At 49.0% G+C, this 15,387-nt stretch overlaps 1 protein-coding gene across 1 annotated transcript in view; it reads left to right on the forward strand.

The window, feature by feature from the left end:
* The window catches only part of lbr (lamin B receptor), a 34,859-nt gene that overhangs the window by 7,919 nt on the left and 11,553 nt on the right, over positions 1 to 15,387 (forward strand). The window contains exons 4-6 of the mRNA XM_080744540.1: positions 1,203 to 1,265; positions 4,829 to 5,033; positions 6,327 to 6,523. Coding sequence (XP_080600666.1) covers positions 1,203 to 1,265; positions 4,829 to 5,033; positions 6,327 to 6,523 — 465 coding nt within the window. The remainder of the gene's footprint in view (positions 1 to 1,202; positions 1,266 to 4,828; positions 5,034 to 6,326; positions 6,524 to 15,387) is intronic.

Genomic DNA, 15,387 nt, shown 5'->3' on the forward strand with positions numbered 1-15,387 from the left:
CAGTGATCTCCATATGGACATAAAATGGACGCCGACAGACAGACAGATATCTCCATATATGGGCATACATGGACACAGGCAGACAGATGGTCAAAACGGGTCCTATGAAAACAGGTATAATGGGGTTTGCATTAAAGGGCGGGGCATTCATTCCCTATTTACATTTAGCTTCTAGTTGTGTTAATTAGGACTTGGTCATACATAGGGATGGGATGATATGAAAATGTATTGTGCCAAAAAATAGCAGATCTACAAGCTCACAACGTGAATACATTTGATAGAGAGTGAAAAAAGACTATCAAGTATGTATATTATACTGTAAGTACCTTACCTTTTACCAATAATATAGAGGGTTTAACTCATTTAGTGCTCCTGAAATTAACGGATTATAAAGTCCACGATGCCACCTTCAGGCTCCCATTCACTCCCGTTATCTTATTTTGAAGGCCAGAAGTCCACAACGTAAACACTTCCGGTCTGACGTCATCGTGTCCTGCGCCGGAACCGATCGTTGTTTACGTGGTGTCATGGCGGATCGGCTCGGAGCTTTTATCCATGTGCTTTATAAGATAGCATCTGCCTCCATCTTCGCTTCTAAAGTGTAGTTTTGAGATAATGGACATTAAAGATGAGATCCCCCGTCCACCTCAATGTTATGGGATGACTATTTTGTGCTCGTGGAGCCGTGATGATGACAAATCAGCGACGGATTTCGGCTCCGGACCTCCGGCCATTGTACTCTGTAATATATCCGCCGTTACAGTAATATATTACTTTTCACGAGTATACTCGGGATTGGCACTCCGGGTACTCTGAGTACTTTTCACGAGTCTTCTCGGGATTGGCACTATATGAGTTAAATGGTAGCGGATATGCAGCTCAGCAAATAAAAAGAACCGCAAATAATTGAACCCAGTGCATGACGGAGGACGATATCACAATATATTAAATCTCCACGATATGATTATCGTGAGTGTTTTTTTTATCACGATAAACGATAATATCGCTTATCGTCCCATCCCTAGTCATACAACACTAATCACTCTCAGTCATGAGATGTCATTTTTGTTTCTCTCCCTCCTCATTGTATGGTGCTTGTACTAGAACGTCACGTTGCTTGTATCTCTTCCTCACGTTGCTGCTGTTGTTTTTCTCCCTTCATCCCTCTGTCATTTTCACTGCCTGCCCTGCCGCCTTTGAAGCCGGTGGTGAACAACAGCAACAACAAGCATGAAAAGACAGAAGACAATGACACGGCCAACAAGGTAAACCATGTGATTGTGAGCGCACCACCGGTCCAAATGTAATCCCATTACCTCTGGTCAGGCGCAACGGTCGTATTTTCTTTCACCCAGAAGAGAGAAATTACGGTTGAATATATAAAAAAGAGGGGAAGCTGGAAATCTCCGACCTCGGCACAAAACCGCAAATTGTTGAAAAGCCGGAGATCTCCATTTTTGGCACTAAAATTAATAATGGTTCTAACTCGAAGTGGATTGCAGAATTTACAATTTTCATACAACTATAACAAAGACAATGGTGAATGATATTATAGTTATAAAGGTTATAAAAGGTATTGTTATAGTCAAGGGGCCAGCGCCACTCACACCAAGCATGATATCTCTAACAATAACTAAATATGTCGTTTTACAAATCCAATCCACTTTATTTGTAGAGCACGTTTAAAACGACAGCCTTGAACCAAAGTGCTGTACATTTGATAAACAAATGCTAAGAGTAAAATAAACTATAAACAATGGAAAAACTCAAAGGATGCAACACACAGACACATTGCCTAACGGAAACAGCAACTCTCAGTCTGAATCATTGAAAGCCAAGGAGTACAAGTGAGTTTTCAAACGTGATTTAAAGGACCATTTCACCTGTGGGACAACCAGATCTTATTTTATTGTTGTTTGGGACACAATCAACACAATCCTGAGTTGTGTTTTGTGTTCAATCTGTGTTTTAGATATTTTAGTATTTCAGCATGCTACAAAGCATCATATGATGCAAAATGCATCATATGATGCTTTGTAGCATGCTAGCTGGTAGGCTACAACTATCTCGCTTCCATATAATTAATAATCACAGTTAGATTATCCATATACACAGTACATCCGATTGCATGTGTCCTCCAGCACCACCAGTGTTTCCCCTATATGCATTTTACCGTAGCGGCCGCCACTCCTTGGATTTTGGTCGCCACGGCTTGATTTTTAGGGAAATTATATATTTTTTATGAGGTGATTCAGGGAGCGTCTAGATGTGTCACACACCGGCATGCGACGAAGTATAATTGGGCCACCCGTGTTTTCATTCTCTCCTTGGTCTGTGGATATCCAGTAAAATGGCTTTCTATGGGTCACAATGGTGTCAGTAACGTACCACTGTAGGTCTTATTAGCGAGGTTGCAACGCCAGCTCGCTAGAATTTGTTTTGGTTTCTAAGTAACGTGCACAGTGATCTCCATGCTGTAGGAATAGTCGATTTCCCGTCGGAATCATCTGTTGCCTGAAATGAGGAGCGATGGAGATGGAGTGGGGAGTAACCAGACTAACCACGGTGGCTGTAGAAAGTTTAGAAACCGACCGAGTGTCACTGACTTCATTTGGGAGAAAAATAAAGCGGCCGATGGTGTTGCATCACTGAAAAAAAATGACTGATAGACAAACATAAATAAGGACTTCGGCTGTTGTTAATAAATACGCATACATATTTAAAAAGGTCGGCGATGGCTCAAGTGCAAGAGCACGTGCACGTACACCACTGGTTCTGATGTTTCTGTGGCATAGCCACTGTGTGTGCCAAATTCTGCCAATATTATGGTTTAGGGCAGGCTATTTGATTTGTCTCCACAGCGTGTGGAGGGAAAGGGAAGGTGTCGTTATTGTTACATTTAAGTAAAAAATATATACCATAGAAACCCGGGTAAAAAACAGGACAAAACTGGATAAAATCTATTTTATTTTTTGGCGAAACACTGACCACTGAGATCTCTCTCTTTCTCGCTCTCTGTGAGCTCTGACACAGCTGGACTGCACTGTGTGAAGTGGACGCTCGCATAATTATTGTTATAATTATAGTTATTGTGCTTGGTGTGGCCTTTATGGAAAGCAATTTTATATTTAGGCTTTTTTTTTATATCCAATGTAAGGATTCAGATGAAAAAGTTGATATGAGCTTTTATCAGTTATTGTTCAGCCAATATGAAAAATCTCCAAATCCAGTCAAAGAGTTTAAGCCAAGTAGTTTTTTTAAAATGTGAAACATTACAAGGACGGAGAGGGCTGGCACCCAGTATTGATTTTAAAAACTCCAGCGGCAGGAATTTGTTACTCTTGAGTTAAGATGAGTTTTGTCAAGTGAATTGCGTGACAATAGCAACTGTATGTCCCCTGGCTTGGCTCTCTGCATGGCTGTGAATAGGCCTTTGGGTACCTAAAGCTGATGGAATGTCATGATGCAGGCATGTTGGGTGTCTGTGTGCGTGTGTTTTGCCTGCATGTGAGTGTGTTCCAGCTAAGTGAGGCTCCCCTCACAGGAGCAGGCACGTGCACACATACTGTAGACATCAAAGGGGGCTTGAGCCCCTGCCCTATTATCCATCTGTAAAAAGTGCCCTCTCCAGACCACGAATGCAGTTTTTACTATGGTGAAAGAAATGCTAATGCCCTCTTTCCATATCATATCTGAAGGCAGCATTCAAGAGAATTGCCTTTTCCAAACTCTCCTGAACTTGAATGCAGCATCTTATGTTGAAAGAATTTCCCTCTCTGTGTAGAAATCCATGGCGTTTCGCCACATCTCCAGACTTGAAGTTGATTATGCTTAGTTCAGTGTGGTATCAAGTATTGAAAATAGACGACCTCCAAGCTTACAACTGCAACACGTTGTTAGCTTGGAAGTCTGCTATTTTCACCAAAGGGCCCCTTTTAGAACTTTCTGCCCCTGCCTCTCTAACATTCTCTGCATGTCCCTGACAGGAGCATGCTTCATTAAGCCAGTCACATGGCATTTCAACATGTGCTGCTTCTACAAACAAACTGCCTGTAACTGGTTACCTGGGTATGCTCATAAAAACAAAATATCAATAATGGGTTTTTACAATGCTTTCTGCTGATAGAACCTGGCTTTGGACTAATGTGCCATCCACACAAAATACTAACAATAACTTTAAATCGTTCATTTAAAAGAGTCCACAACTATAACACTGACTGACACTGTGGTGAACGATATTATAATTATGGCTATAGTTCAAATAATATTTGCCGTTACAAGTGAAATGTTTTACTGGAACTTTATTGTATACAACTGACTTTAATTGCAGTTTCACCGTGTATCATTCTTGAAATTAACTGAAACATTTCCACATTTATCCCTGCGCACCAACAACAGAATAAAGTTAATGGTAATGTGTTTGACTAATGGTGCTCAGATACAAAAGTCATGGTCATTGTCATGTAAAGATTCTATTCCAGTAAGTCTTAACTTGACAGTGAGGAGATGCCATGTGACTGATATTTCAGTAACTTAGTTTACACAATTGAAAGGCCTCTGTGCGTGCGTGCACAAGAGAAACACAGGCTGTTTTGTTATCGTATTGTTTTTTGTGGTTCACAAAGCTCACAACACGTCGCGATGCGACACGTTGTGAGCTTGTAGATCTGCTATTTTTTAAAGTGTTCGAAACTATATGAACATTTCTCAACATGGAAACGATTATGGCGATTATGCAAAAATAATCGCGATTACCTCAAATAATTGCGATTGGACGATTATGTAATAATTGTGACAGGCCCAATAATGACACGACTTCCTCGTCCAGAATGCGGAGGCGAAAGTGGAGACTGAGCTGGAGAGGAACCAGACCCGCTACAACCTCCGTCGCAGGACGAGGGACGACGGAGACGCCAAGGCGGCCGACGCCAAGCCGCAGCAGGAGGCAGAGGAGGAGGAGGAGAAGCCCAAGGCTGCTGCTGCTGCGCCTCCCGCCACCTCCACCACCCCTCTGGACTTTGGAGGCAAAATAGGTGGGTTAGCATTAGCAATAGAGATGGGACGATAAGCGATATTATCGTTTATCGTGATAAATAAATAGTCACGATAATCGTATCGTGGTGTTAATTTATCGTGAAATCGTCCTCCGTCACTGTCATTTTTTTGGCAAATGTTCCGCCCCAGGATAATGAATTTTGTCACAATTATCGTGATATAAAAATGTTCATATCGTCCCATACCTAGTTAGCAATGACGGCAGGGATGGGACGATATGAAAATGTCATGTCACGATCATTGTGACCAAATTTTACGATATCATCGCGATAATCAAAATACCCCCAACATCCATTATCCTGGGGCGGAACATTTGCATTGTAAATGCAGCCAAACCAGGAGTGAAGCAGAGATAATTTCCCTCCCTACCCCCATCATTCCTCAGCGCGTGCGTGCGTGCATCTGTGTCTGTGTTACACAGCTTTCCCACAAACATCCAGCTGCATGTCTCTGTATGTTGGCCAGCGCACTGTAAATGGAAAGACTACTTTGGTTTTGCTAAGTTCAGTTTTGTGTGTCTATATTTGTGCTGGCATATGTTGTATGTTTGATTTGCACATACAGTATATGTGTTTGCATATTTCAGCATACAGTGAGTGTTGGTATTTGATACATTAAACTGAAGAAAAAAAATATCTTTGCATTACATATTCTCTTAAAGGCAGTGTAAGTGATTGTGTTCAGTAAACAGAAAATACATTTTCAGGTTGTGATACTAATAACTTTACAACAGAGATCCACAGCAGAACTAAATTATTTTGCAATGGCTCCCTTGAAATCACCACAGTTCTCGTGAATTACAGCCGCAGACTGCATGGGTGCTGGTATGGCCTATCAGAATATAGAGCTATAAAGGGGAACACACAGCGGACACCGCGCGTCAAAATTATTTACCATTGTTTTCAGGGAACCTACCCACACCGGTGGCGTCAGACACGCGCAGGTGCAAGTTCGCGCCTCGCCCGCCACTCTGATACACCACTGTTCTATTTCCAGGCATTGCCGCCGCACTGTGAAAAATGTGCGCAGCCTGTCCGCAACCCGTGTGAATATCACTGTTGGAGCACCTTTTTTCACTTGAGTAGTAGTAGGTAGTGGCATGAGCTGTGATTGGTCTACTTTTGAGGGGACCGACATAACAAACAGACAAATTCTGTTAAGAAACAGACAGTCTATGTAGATGGCCATAAAGAAAAAGAATGAAACATAATGTTGGACATCCAGTGAGATCTGATAGAGCCATCCATGCCTGTGTGTTTGTGTGCTTCCAGGAGTGTACTTCTGGCTGCTCTTCCTGCCTGCCTGGGTCCTCTTCGTGATACTGCAGGGCAACCTGGAGGACCCCAGCCTGGTCAACTTCCCCCCTCCTCTGCCTGCACTGGACAGCTTGTTGGACGCCCAGGCGCTGGGCCTCGTTCTCCTCTGGACACTCTTCCAGGCTCTGCTCATTGTGCTGCCTGTGGGAAAGGTAATGATTTATTAAGTGTGCCTGCCATGCAATGGCAAAACACTTATTGTAATCCGCCATACTTAAGTCAGTAAGTAAGTAAGTAAGTAAGTCATGTTCTTGCAAATTTCTGCTCGTAATAACTGCCGCACAATTTACGCCACCCCCGCAATATATACATCAAAATGTGCGGCTCGGCCGGGAATGGTGTGCTATTACTTTTCTTTCCGATCCGCGATACGATTGCGATGTAATTCGCAAAAAACGACGCCCAAAAACCCCATTGACTTAGAATGGGGGACTCCGAAAAAAACCCAGAAACTTTGGCGCCACATAACTCTGCCATACTTTTGCCTAGCAACGTGATTTAAACTTTAAAATGCACACACAACTTTGGTCTTTTTCCGGCCAATAGGGATGAGCTGTAATTGATTAAGCCCTCTGTAACCCCTCTGTAACAGGAAGTGTCCTTCGCCAAACAGGAAGTGCCTCTATAACTCATGAACCGTTTGTCGTACAGACTCGCGGCTGGTGTCATAATTTTTTTTTTTTCTCAAAAATTTGTTTTTTCTCAAAAAAAAAAATTTCTCAATTTTTTTTTTCTCAAAATTTTTTTTTCTCAAAAATTTTTTTCTCAAAATTTTTTTTTCTCAAAAAATGTTTTTTTCTCAAAAAAAAAATTTCTCAAAATGTTTTTTTCTTAAATTTTTTTTTCTCAAAATTTTTTTTTTCTCAATTTTTTTTTTCTCAAAAATTTTTTTTTCTCAAAAAAATTTTTTTTCTCAAAAATTTTTTTTTTCTCAAACATTTTTTTTTCTCAAACATTTTTTTTTCTCAAAATAATGTTTTTTCTTATGCAAAGCTTATGCAAAAAATGCTAATGTTAAAAAATGTAACGCTAATGCTAACACCAACCGCTACACAAGGTTGCACAGACTTAGCGAGCTGCAGGCACACTTAAAATTTCTTGGAAATTTTCTTTTCTAGTTATTTTTATAATATTTGATTATTATTTAAAATAGCAGATATATGTGAGCTTGTGGATCTTGCTATTTTTGAAAAATCTTGAACATTTGTGCAAATCTTTGTATTTATCTTTTTTAAAGCGAACAAATTTGCTTCTGGGGGGTCCCTGATACATAATAATATTTTGAGATGGAGGTCAGCGTCCAAATACATATAATTCTGGGACATGAAAAAGTGTGAGAACCATTGATGATAGAAACATGAGTTTAAAAAAAAAAAAACTTTGAAGGATTCAATATACTTTCAATATATTCAAAAACGTGCACAAATTTTCACGATTTTTCAAAAATAGCAGATCTACAAGCTCGCAGCGCTGCACTCGGTGCCGCGCTGTGAGCTTGTATATCTGCTATTTTTTCATAGTTAAATCATACAATAAATGGTTAAAGTGGTTAAAATCTAGAGTTCCATGGAAGTTCCAGGTCTAAATGGGTTAAAAAGAGAGGAAATAAAACAAAGAAAGTAAAAGCGATTAAACATGACAAATATTGGTAGGATGTGAATAGTCTGTGCCCTAATTAAAAGTTGTTTTGGAAGACAGCGCAAATTCATATAGCAGCACAAATGTTAGAGTTGTTCCTCTCAACATGGTATTAGGAAAGGCCTCAGTCACACAATAATGTCATGCAAAGCAGCTCTCTCCACTCCAGACCATGCAAATGGGTCTGAGTGATCATGCGCTTGCTCATACTTTCTCGCCAGCGCTAATGGAGAGACACCCATGTGATCCTCTACCCCGTTCATGATCTGGCCACTGCTGCACATGACTGTCGTTTTTTCCCCCTGTTGCATAGCAGGGGTCAGGAATTGGATTAATGGTCAGGGGTCATGCTTCATTGTTGGAGAGGCCTTAAGCGCCATTCCCACTGGGCACGATAACTATAAAGATAACTATAACTACGTATATCGTTCACCATTGTATTTTGGTCTGAACTTACACTGCCATCCTCTTGACTTTTTTGGTGTCTAAAACATTATGCTTAAAGGGATATTTCACTTTCAAACATGTTTGGGGTCATTTTAACCTGTCTGGTGCCAACCCCGAGTTTCCCGAGTTTGTATTGGTGCCAACCCTGAGTTTCCAGAGATTTTTTTTTTCTTCTTTTTTTTTCTTTTTCAAAAATGTTTTTTGGACCTCAAAAAATGTATTAGGCATGATCGCGATCGCGAAATTGCATGTTTAACCCCCATACCAACCCCATCTTTCAAACATGGCAGCCATGTTTGTTTACATTTGAAGAAAACATAATGGCTGCTTTCTCATGAATGCCTGAATGGATTTCCAAGCGGATATTTTTGTTTGAAAGCTGTGAACAGCGTGCACACACGCTGAATTACATGGAAGTCTATGGAGACCATGGCAACTTGGACCTTCAAAGAGATTTAATTGATAGCAACGTAAGTGTTACCATCTACTCTGGCTTTTGTGAGCTCCCCAGACTGTTTTTAAGTTGCTTGATTCAGCATTTATATATGTTATTGTAGAGTTCAAGAAACAGCGAGACGAGACAGTAGTCGTATGCGAGACGAGGTAGTTTACTTAACTCCACATTATGTGTACAACGTACAATCACAAAGTATCACTCAGTGCAGGACTGACAGCACACATCACGTGATCACCACAACCTCAAATAACCCCAGAACCTGAAGCCCCTCACGACTCTAACCTCCCGCTCCCTTAAAGGCACAGTACCTCTTTGGTGAATGTCTATAACCAACAGTCTGTCAATGTAGGTCACCACACAGGCCCCCCCAGAATTCACCAACACCAAAAGTGCAACAACAAAAGTCCTTGAACAGTCCAACAGCATAGTCCACAAATCAGAGAACAGACCGTAAGGGAACGGTCAACGAAGTGGAGGACGGACCACGCGGCCGAAACGGCTGCGCTTTATAGGAGGGGGATCAAGGGGAACTGGAACCCGAGCCACGGGCGGGGCTGGGGTAGGGACAGAGGCCGGGGCCAAAACGGGGGGCCGCCCCCGCCGCGGGGGCAGGGCCAACTGCACTGGCTCCTCAACGTCTAAGTGAGCAGGCTTGAGACGGTCCACCGCGACCCGCTCAGGCTTGCCCCCCATGTCCACGACAAAGTTCTTAGCCCCCGCCTCCAGGACACGAAAGGGGCCGTCGTAGGGGGGCTGCAGAGGAGTCCGATGGCTGTCGTGCCTGATGAAGACGTACTTCGCTGACGGCAGGTCCTTGGGGACGTAGGACTGGGGAAGGCAGTGGCGAGACGTCGGGATAGGGGCAAAGGCATCGGCGATGCTCCGGGACACAGTTCGCTGAGAGGCTGCAGACCAGGGAGATGTGGCATCCGGCAGAAACTCCCCCGGAACCCGCAGGGGCTGGCCGTACACCAGCTCGGCGGACGAGGCCCGGAGATCTTCCTTGGGGGCAGAGCGAAGACCGAGCATGACCCACGGCAGGCGGTCAGCCCAGTCGCAGTCTGTAAGGCTGGCCCGAAGCGCGGCCTTCATGTCACGATGGAAGCGCTCACAAAGACCATTTCCCTGGGGATTATACGCCGTAGTCCGGTGGATCTTCACCCCCAGACGTCCAGCGACTGCAGTCCAGAGCTCCGAGGTGAACTGGGGGCCCCGGTCGCTTGTGATGTCACCCGGTGTGCCAAAGCGGGCCACCCAGCACCCGATGAATGCCCGGGCGACCTCCGCTGCTGTAGTGGAGGACAGGGGAACAGCTTCCGGCCACCTGGTGGTCCTGTCCACCATGGTGAGCAGGTATGTATATCCGTGGGAGGGGGGCAGGGGGCCCACCAGGTCCACATTCACGTGGTCGAAACGCCTCTCCGGCACAACAAATGGTGCCAAAGGGGCTTTTGTATGGCGGTGTACCTTAGCTCGCTGGCATGCCACGCAGGAGCCAGCCCAGGCCCTAACATCCTTCCGGAGGCCAGGCCAAACAAACTTGACGCCCACCAGCTTAGTCGAGGCCTTCACACCTGGGTGTGAAAGGCCGTGGATGGTGGCGAAAACCCGCCGCCGCCAGGCAGCAGGCACCAGCGGGCGTGGTTGACCGGTAGAGGTGTCGCAGAGGAGGGTGGCATCGGCTGTGTCGAACACCACGTCCTCCAGCCGTAGTGCAGTAGGGCCCGACCGGAAAGCCTGAAGGTCAGAGTCCGTGGCTTGGTCCGCCGCCATAGCGGCATAGTCGAGGCCCAAGTGGACAGACCCAACAACCGCTCGAGAGAGGCAGTCCGCGACAAAGTTGTCCTTGCCCGACACATGCTGGATGTCCGTGGTAAACTCTGAGATCGTTGAGAGCTGACGCTGCTGGCGGCCAGACCACGGCTCTGAGGTCTTGGCCATGGAGAACGTCAGCGGCTTGTGATCCACGAAAGCTGTGAAACGCCGGCCTTCCAGCAGGAACCTGAAGTGTCTGGTGGCGAGGAAAAGACCCAGTAGTTCCCTGTCAAAGGTGCTGTATTTGCGCTCGTTGTCACGGAGCTGTTTGCTGAAAAAGGCCAGCGGCTGCCAGGCACCGCCCACCCACTGCTCGCACACCGCCCCCACGGCGTAGTCCGAGGCGTCTGTCGTGAGGGCGATGGGGGCCGTGGCAGAGGGGTGCGCCAGCAGAGCAGCGTTGGCCAGCGCGGTCTTAGCAGCCTCGAAAGCATTGTCCATCCCAGAGGACCAGTCCAACTCCTCTTTTGGTTTTTTTCCCCGCAGGGCCCCGTACAATGGACGCATGAGTTGGGCCGCATGGGGCAGGAAACGGTTGTAAAAGTTCACCATGCCCAGAAACTCCTGCAGAGACTGTACAGTGCGGGGGCGAGGGAAACAGGCGACGGCATCCACCTTGGCAGGCAGGGGGACGGCCCCCTGTGGAGTGACGCGGTGTCCGAGGAAGGTGAGGGACGACTGCCCGAACTGGCACTTAGCCGGGTTGATGATGAGGCCGTGTTCGCTGAGCCGCTCGAACAGCCGGCGGAGGTGTGTCATGTGCTCTTCCATGGACGTGCTGGCCACGAGAATGTCGTCCAAATAAACGAACAAAAACGGCATGTCCCTCAGCACAGAGTCCATTAGGCGCTGAAACGTCTGCGCTGCCCCTTGGAGGCCAAATGGCATACGTAAGAACTCGAAAAGTCCAAAGGGCGTGATGACCGCTGTCTTCGGTACATCCTGCGGGTGGACCGGCACCTGGTGGTAACCTCGCACCAGGTCCACCTTGGAGAAGACGACGGCACCCGCCAGGTGGGCAGAGAAGTCCTGTATGTGCGGAACTGGGTACCGGTCGGGGGTAGTGGCGTTATTCAGGCGACGGAAATCGCCGCATGGGCGCCACCCACCGTCGGCCTTAGTAACCATGTGCAGGGGGGAAGCCCATGGGCTGTTCGAGCGCCGCACAATGCCGAGGCGTTCCATGGTCGAAAACTCCTCCCTGGCGATGGCAAGCTTGGCTGAGTCAAGGCGCCGGGCCCTGGCGTAGACTGGGGAGCCCACGGTGGTGATATGGTGCTCCACGCCGTGCTTGGCCACTGCAGAGGAAAAGGTGGGTGTAGTGAGCACCGGGAACTGGGCGAGTAGGCGTTGATACGGGTCCCCGGTGGCAAGCGTGTTTGACAGGCAGAGCGCCCCCGCCCCCCCCAGTGTGCAGGGGTACGAGGCAAAAGACAGGGCATCAATCAGGCGACAGTTCTTTACATCCACCAGCAGGCTGAAAGCACAGAGGAAGTCCGCGCCCAGGAGAGGTGTGGACACAGCAGCCATAACAAAGTCCCAGCTGAAACGCCGCCCGCCAAAACACACTTCCACCTGCCTGGTGCCGTAGGTACGTATGGGCGTGCCGTTGGCGGCGTCCATCTGAGGGCCGTGTCCGCCAGCCATGGTGTCCACAGGTTGAGCTGGCAGGATGCTGCGTTGTGCGCCCGAGTCAACCAGCAGCCGCCGGCCAGACAAGGAGTCAGCGATGAACAACAGCTTGCAGTCACGGCCGGCGCCCATAGCTGCTAACGAGCGCCGGCCCTGGAGTTTCCCTGTGGCCTGAAACTGCATGGCTTACGGCACTGCTTGGCCTTGGCCCCAAACCTGGCATGGTAGTAACAGAGCCCGTCGTCGGGTTGGCGTCGGGCCGTCACAGCAGCCGCAGTGTCATTTGCCGAGCCAGAGGTCAGCCAGGATTGCCGGATTTCAGCCGGATTCAGGCCAAACCTGTCCGCTATGTGGGTATAGTCCTCCATGTGCGGGGGCGGTGTGCTCTGGTGGGGCAGCAGGGCATGCACAAACTGCTGGCGGTTGGCCAGGAAAACCCTGTCAGCTTCAGCCGCCAGGCCACGATAATCCTTGGTGGAGGCATGGGGGGAACTGGCCAGTGCTGTGCGCACAGGCGCTGGAAGCTGGCGCAGGAAAAGGTGTGTGAAAAGGAAGGAGGGATCAGCTGATCCCAGCACAGCCAGCATCTTTTCCATTAACTCCGACGGTTTGCTGTCGCCGAGGCCGTTAAGGGACAGCAGGCGGTCCGCCTTCTCCAGCTCCGACAATTCAAACAGTCCCAGAAGGAACGTCTTTAGCGCGTCGTACTTGCCGGCAGCTGGTGGAGCCTCCAGTAGCATCATCGCCCGTGCCGTTGTTGAAGCATCCAAAGCGGCCACAACATGGAAGTATTTCGTTATATCCTGCGTTATTCCTCTCAGCTGGAACTGGGCTTCAATGTGCTGAAACCACGGCCGCGGGTTATGCTGCCAAAAATCGGGCAACTTGACGGTGGCAGCGTTAGCCATGTTAGCGTTCGGTGCGGGAACGTCAACGTCGGCTTCGTTGTCCGACATGTATTCACTCACAAGGTCACCAGTGTAGAGTTCAAGAAACAGCGAGACGAGACAGTAGTCGTATGCGAGACGAGGTAGTTTACTTAACTCCACATTATGTGTACAACGTACAATCACAAAGTATCACTCAGTGCAGGACTGACAGCACACATCACGTGATCACCACAACCTCAAATAACCCCAGAACCTGAAGCCCCTCACGACTCTAACCTCCCGCTCCCTTAAAGGCACAGTACCTCTTTGGTGAATGTCTATAACCAACAGTCTGTCAATGTAGGTCACCACACAGGCCCCCCCAGAATTCACCAACACCAAAAGTGCAACAACAAAAGTCCTTGAACAGTCCAACAGCATAGTCCACAAATCAGAGAACAGACCGTAAGGGAACGGTCAACGAAGTGGAGGACGGACCACGCGGCCGAAACGGCTGCGCTTTATAGGAGGGGGATCAAGGGGAACTGGAACCCGAGCCACGGGCGGGGCTGGGGTAGGGACAGAGGCCGGGGCCAAAACGGGGGGCCGCCCCCGCCGCGGGGGCAGGGCCAACTGCACTGGCTCCTCAACGTCTAAGTGAGCAGGCTTGAGACGGTCCACCGCGACCCGCTCAGGCTTGCCCCCCATGTCCACGACAAAGTTCTTAGCCCCCGCCTCCAGGACACGAAAGGGGCCGTCGTAGGGGGGCTGCAGAGGAGTCCGATGGCTGTCGTGCCTGATGAAGACGTACTTCGCTGACGGCAGGTCCTTGGGGACGTAGGACTGGGGAAGGCAGTGGCGAGACGTCGGGATAGGGGCAAAGGCATCGGCGATGCTCCGGGACACAGTTCGCTGAGAGGCTGCAGACCAGGGAGATGTGGCATCCGGCAGAAACTCCCCCGGAACCCGCAGGGGCTGGCCGTACACCAGCTCGGCGGACGAGGCCCGGAGATCTTCCTTGGGGGCAGAGCGAAGACCGAGCATGACCCACGGCAGGCGGTCAGCCCAGTCGCAGTCTGTAAGGCTGGCCCGAAGCGCGGCCTTCATGTCACGATGGAAGCGCTCACAAAGACCATTTCCCTGGGGATTATACGCCGTAGTCCGGTGGATCTTCACCCCCAGACGTCCAGCGACTGCAGTCCAGAGCTCCGAGGTGAACTGGGGGCCCCGGTCGCTTGTGATGTCACCCGGTGTGCCAAAGCGGGCCACCCAGCACCCGATGAATGCCCGGGCGACCTCCGCTGCTGTAGTGGAGGACAGGGGAACAGCTTCCGGCCACCTGGTGGTCCTGTCCACCATGGTGAGCAGGTATGTATATCCGTGGGAGGGGGGCAGGGGGCCCACCAGGTCCACATTCACGTGGTCGAAACGCCTCTCCGGCACAACAAATGGTGCCAAAGGGGCTTTTGTATGGCGGTGTACCTTAGCTCGCTGGCATGCCACGCAGGAGCCAGCCCAGGCCCTAACATCCTTCCGGAGGCCAGGCCAAACAAACTTGACGCCCACCAGCTTAGTCGAGGCCTTCACACCTGGGTGTGAAAGGCCGTGGATGGTGGCGAAAACCCGCCGCCGCCAGGCAGCAGGCACCAGCGGGCGTGGTTGACCGGTAGAGGTGTCGCAGAGGAGGGTGGCATCGGCTGTGTCGAACACCACGTCCTCCAGCCGTAGTGCAGTAGGGCCCGACCGGAAAGCCTGAAGGTCAGAGTCCGTGGCTTGGTCCGCCGCCATAGCGGCATAGTCGAGGCCCAAGTGGACAGACCCAACAACCGCTCGAGAGAGGCAGTCCGCGACAAAGTTGTCCTTGCCCGACACATGCTGGATGTCCGTGGTAAACTCTGAGATCGTTGAGAGCTGACGCTGCTGGCGGCCAGACCACGGCTCTGAGGTCTTGGCCATGGAGAACGTCAGCGGCTTGTGATCCACGAAAGCTGTGAAACGCCGGCCTTCCAGCAGGAACCTGAAGTGTCTGGTGGCGAGGAAAAGACCCAGTAGTTCCCTGTCAAAGGTGCTGTATTTGCGCTCGTTGTCACGGAGCTGTTTGCTGAAAAAGGCCAGCGGCTGCCAGGCACCGCCCACCCACTGCTCGCACACCGCCCCC

Source organism: Nannobrachium achirus, assembly GCF_963921795.1.
Source record: "Nannobrachium achirus genome assembly, chromosome: 16".
Classification (NCBI taxonomy): domain Eukaryota; kingdom Metazoa; phylum Chordata; class Actinopteri; order Myctophiformes; family Myctophidae; genus Nannobrachium; species Nannobrachium achirus.